Genomic DNA, 4690 nt, shown 5'->3' on the forward strand with positions numbered 1-4690 from the left:
GATTATTTCAGAAGCCCACGCGTGTACATAAGGGGCTCCGCGCAGCGCGCCAGAGTTAGTCTCGCGCCATCGTACGATCCTGCTGTTACGCTGCCATCGACGCCCGCGACGCTCTACTGTTATCTTGTGTTTCCTTTTTGTTTTGGGCACAAGTTCGTCCCATTAAACGTTTAGTTTCTTTATTTATCATCGCCTCATCAATTGTCATTCGTGACATTTGATAAACCAGTCACTCTTCTCGAAGGGATAGTCAACCTTTGCTCCCATGTCCTCTGTAAGGTACGGCCTCACAAATCTTTGCGACTTTTCTCACGGCATCTTCTAAGTTGTCGTCGTAAGCTCAGCCGGTTGTGCGAGCTGTTAACTGTATGCTCGCCATATTCTTTCGTATGGGAACGCAAAAAAAAAATAAAATAAAGCACTTGATGCCTTAAAGGGATACTGAACCGAAATTTGTATTTCGCAAAGTAAGGCTGCAGAAATGTTGAACCGGACGCAAGGAACTCCAAAACATCACTCGTACATCGATATCTCAAACGGATGGCCGTACTTTTGGAAAAGAAGGGCGCGATCAAGCGAGTTCTTTGACGTAACTGTCCTCCGGGAGAATTTGAGAATGAGGAGAAGCGGCCTCGCTTCTCTCCTCCTCGCTTCGGTTCACCAGCTTGACGGGACGTAGCAAGGGGGAGAGAGAAGGGAATCGTGACGTGCTTTGTCTCGTCGGCCTCGTCGGCCGGGTTCAATTGCGCACTTCTTTTCCGAAAAATACAGTGATCCGGTAGATATATCGCCGTATGAGTGATATTTTTTTGGTTTTGCAGCTTCCCACCTATCCGCCCGGCCTTGTTTCGTGGTCGTGAAACGTGATATCCACTGAAACATCTTTTATGTGTTTTAGGTACCTTGGACCACTAGAGTGTCAAAACATAGTGATCAGCGGTGATACCTAATATGCGGAATATGGGTATATTAAGGAGTTGTTTTAGAATGAAAATCAAGAACTTTCAGTTAAATTTGAGACGTTAGTTAAATTGTTTGCACCTAGATTAATTTCCTTGCAACATGAATTAAATATGTGTACACATAGATAGAAATAAAGAGAGGCAAAGAGAAAGAGAGAGAAAGGGAGAGAGAGAGAGGGATAACTAATAGACGTTGCATTTGGGGAGACTGGCTAAACGGGTGTACACTTGATTAAATTCGATGACACTTCGATTAAAAAGGTAGCACTTGAATTATCATCAGCTCGAACTCCCTCCTCCGCACGCGTGTGCTTCCCCCCCCCCTTCCCCCACATACAAATACACACACGCACACACACTACAACGCAGGAAAGGCAGTCCGGTGGAAGACTCAAATCGCGAAGACCTACAAAAAAAAACAAAAAAAAAAACACCTGAAACAGTTCAGGATCGTCCGGTCTGAGACCAACACGAGCCACGTCATGGAATTCGGTGACTTGAAGATAGCCAACCTGAAGGTCAGTGATTTCCAAGGCGCGAAGTCTGCTCCTCCCATAGTTTTTCCCAAAGCACCCTTGGATGCAGTCGACAGCAGGGATGTGCCCATTGCTATTGTTCGCAAGAAACTTCAGAAGGCGACAGACCCTCAGATCACGCTTTCACTGAAGCACGAGCTCGACGAAATGCTTCGAAATCGCGCTTTCCTGAAAGAAAAAATGGTGGAGCTCGTGTCGTTTGTGACGCTGGGTGAAGCTGAGAAGACTGAGCAGTTGCTCAAGGCGAAGATTCCGCTGAGGGACCACACCTGCTACGAGCAAGCCGTGCGATACTTCGACGCCCCATGCTTCGAACTCTCTGCTAACCCTCACGCCCTTGCCCACTTGCGCTTGCTCGTCACCATGTGCGAAGAAAAAAAAGAGCCTTTAGAGAGATTCGCGAAGCGATGGACAATGTCTGCACCCATCCAACAGTCGTCGGCATTGTCTAGTGTTGTACTTCCTGTTGGTTCAGCCTCTTCATTTTTCTAGTTGATATAACATATATATACTAATAATTAAATAAACCCACACGCGCGAGTATCCTTTATGTTATGCGTTTGCTTTGAGAAAGGTAAAGTAGGTTAATTACTTACAGATCATACTGCTTTGAATGAGCAAGCCTGTGCGGAGAGGAAGTCGTCTGCTTCTTGCACAGGGGATGCAGTGACGTCAGAGCGATGTCGAGCTCTGATTGGCTTTGATTGAAAGGATAATGCGAAGAGATTCCTCGAAGTCTACCCACTATTTTGTTTTCAGTCAGCCAATAAGAGCTCGGCGTGCTGACATCATCGCAAGCCCTGTGCGAGAAGCAGACGAACTTGCACTCCACTAAACTCCGTTTTACTTTAGGTTCAACCGCAGCCGACGCCACAATTCGGGGGAGCCAAACAAGCAGCGCAAAAAGTGTGGCGTCACAGCGATGATCACGTAGTGCTTTTGTTTGTTTATTATCACCGACTGAACCAATTGAGCACAGTGAATTCGCCGCAATCCTGCCAATTTTCTGTACGCGATTGGTTTAGCCGATCATAGCAAACCCACGAAGAAAACGTCCTCCTTGGCGATGCACTTTTGGCGCTGTTAGATTGGCTCCATTGCCTCGCAGTGTCAGCCGCATTATGGGCTCAAAGTGAAACGGAGTATGGAATCGTTTTCTTTACACACACAGAAAAAACTCGAGATGTCACAAACACAATCGCACAGTTGTGTGCACTGCAGTCCTATGCACTGCCGTCACAGGCAGCAGCGCGTGACATTGAAACGTTTCCTCTCTTCACGGGTGCTCGCACAAAACAAAGCAGTCTGCTGAGCAGACATCGTGCGACTGTGCTTTCTCTGCACTGTGCCGAAAAACCCAGAATAAGTTTTCGCTATCGGGATTATGGAACTGGAAATGTACTATCTCAATTCCATCTGTATGTAAAGTTTTTTTTTTAAATATTTCTTTGCTTTTCATCTGGATTTAAGGTTTCCAGAAACATATTTCTAGTTCCATAATCCAGATAGTGGAAAGTTATCATGAATTATTTCCTTTTTTTGGTAGGGTTGGTATCTGTGAGATGGGGTGCAGCAAAATGGCCGCCATCACAACGCTAATTTCTTCCTATAAAGGACGCAGAGTTACTCTGCAGCATAAGGGGCAGGAGGTGGCGTTGTAAGGGGCAGGAGGTGGCGTCCGTATTCTCCATACATGGAGAGAAGTGTAACGGAAGTAGGCGTGACCACGAACTCTTCTCAACCAATGGGGAGCTCGTCAAATTGATTTTTGGGGCAAACAACCTTCGTTGCCACGGCATTTCCGTGGCAACACTGTTGTTTGCCCCAATATTTCATGGCAGCGATGGCGGCGTCCACTGAATCGGTGTCCAACAGGCGAGGTTTGGAGCCCAACACCTCTTGACTGACGACATCAGCGTGTATGCGACGACGGCGGCAAACGGCGAGGAACCGTCCGCAGCGTGTTACTACGACAAATTTAGGAACACGTATTTGGGAGATGTCTACAGCGTCAACTGGATGCATGACACTCGGTGCGGGATCCCGGGTTATGAAACGCTCCAGGACCAGTTAGAAATCGTCAAGTCTGAGACTTACACAAGCCACGTCATGGAGTATGGTGACTTGAAGATGGGGAGAATGAAGATTAGTGAGTTCCAAGGCGCAGAAGGTGGCCCTTTTGAAGTTTTGGCCAAGGCACCTCTGGACACAGTTCCCAGCAGAGATCTGCCCGTTGACATTGTCCGCCATAAACTCATGAATGCGACGGACCCTCAGGTTGCACTCTCGCTGAAGCAAGATCTGGATCGGATGCTGCTACTCCGTACTTTCCTCAAGGGCAAGATGGCGGCGCTTGTGAAGTTTGTGACGCGTGGCGACGCTGAAAAGAGCGAGCTGTTGCTCAAAGTAAAGATTCCCCTGAGGGACCACAGCTGTTACGAGCAAGCCGCAAGCCACTTCGACGCCAAATGCTTCGAACTCTCGGCTAACCCACACTCCCTCGCGCACTTGCGCTTGCTTGTAAACATGTGCGAAGAAAACATTTCCATTTATGACATTCGCCGAGCGATGGACTATATATGCACTCATGAAAGAATAGTCGGTATAGTCTAGCTCTTGACTGTGAGCTTTATGAAGCCTTTCCATTTGAAGCCACCCATTGTTTATCAGCTCCGTAAACAAGACGTAAATCAGACCTGCGCACACCACGTCAACGAACAGAAATCAGGTCAAACATTTTTGCTTAATTTCGCAACCCAGCCACCTTGCTTGCTGGGTTGCTTTCAAAGCCTTATTACATTTACACCAGACTAGTGAGGGCAAGTTTTATGAATAACGTCTGATGAAAGACTTCTTTCAGTCAAACAAAGACTCAGGTGAGCAAGTATAAAATGGACATTACAAGGATGAAGACGGGCGATGGGTAAATTGCAAAAATTACATTGTTGTCCCTTTTGTCCCGGGTGCATCTCTCGACGCGGTTGGTGGAGCGCAAGCTTATAAATGATTTTTAGAAAAAAAAAGCGATGTATTTTTAATGGTTTCAAGAAGATTGTTTTGCTGGTCTGTTGGAAACAAACAATTAGGAGTAATGTCAGAGTTTTCACATGATCCCTCACCTCGAAATCGTGCAGGCCGTCCCACGTTGAATTGCGTTGCAAAATTTCTTTCTATGGTGAGCAGGTGTTTTAG

At 46.8% G+C, this 4690-nt stretch overlaps 1 protein-coding gene and 1 pseudogene across 1 annotated transcript; both read left to right on the top strand.

Annotated features, from left to right (window-relative positions):
• Nucleotides 1-1203: 1203 nt before the first annotated feature.
• On the top strand, nucleotides 1204-1987 carry LOC120846052 (annotated as a pseudogene).
• Nucleotides 1988-3394: 1407 nt separating this feature from the next.
• LOC120846041 (legumain-like) lies at nucleotides 3395-4111 on the top strand (the record flags this gene model as incomplete). The annotated part of the gene is made up of 1 exon (XM_040217652.2): nucleotides 3395-4111. A coding segment is annotated over one exon (717 nt), but the record flags the coding sequence as incomplete, so codon positions are not given.
• Nucleotides 4112-4690: the final 579 nt, after the last annotated feature.

The sequence above is a fragment of the Ixodes scapularis genome, unplaced genomic scaffold (genome assembly GCF_016920785.2).
Source record: "Ixodes scapularis isolate PalLabHiFi unplaced genomic scaffold, ASM1692078v2 PGA_scaffold11__112_contigs__length_91849675, whole genome shotgun sequence".
In the NCBI taxonomy this organism is placed as follows: Eukaryota; Metazoa; Arthropoda; class Arachnida; order Ixodida; family Ixodidae; genus Ixodes; species Ixodes scapularis.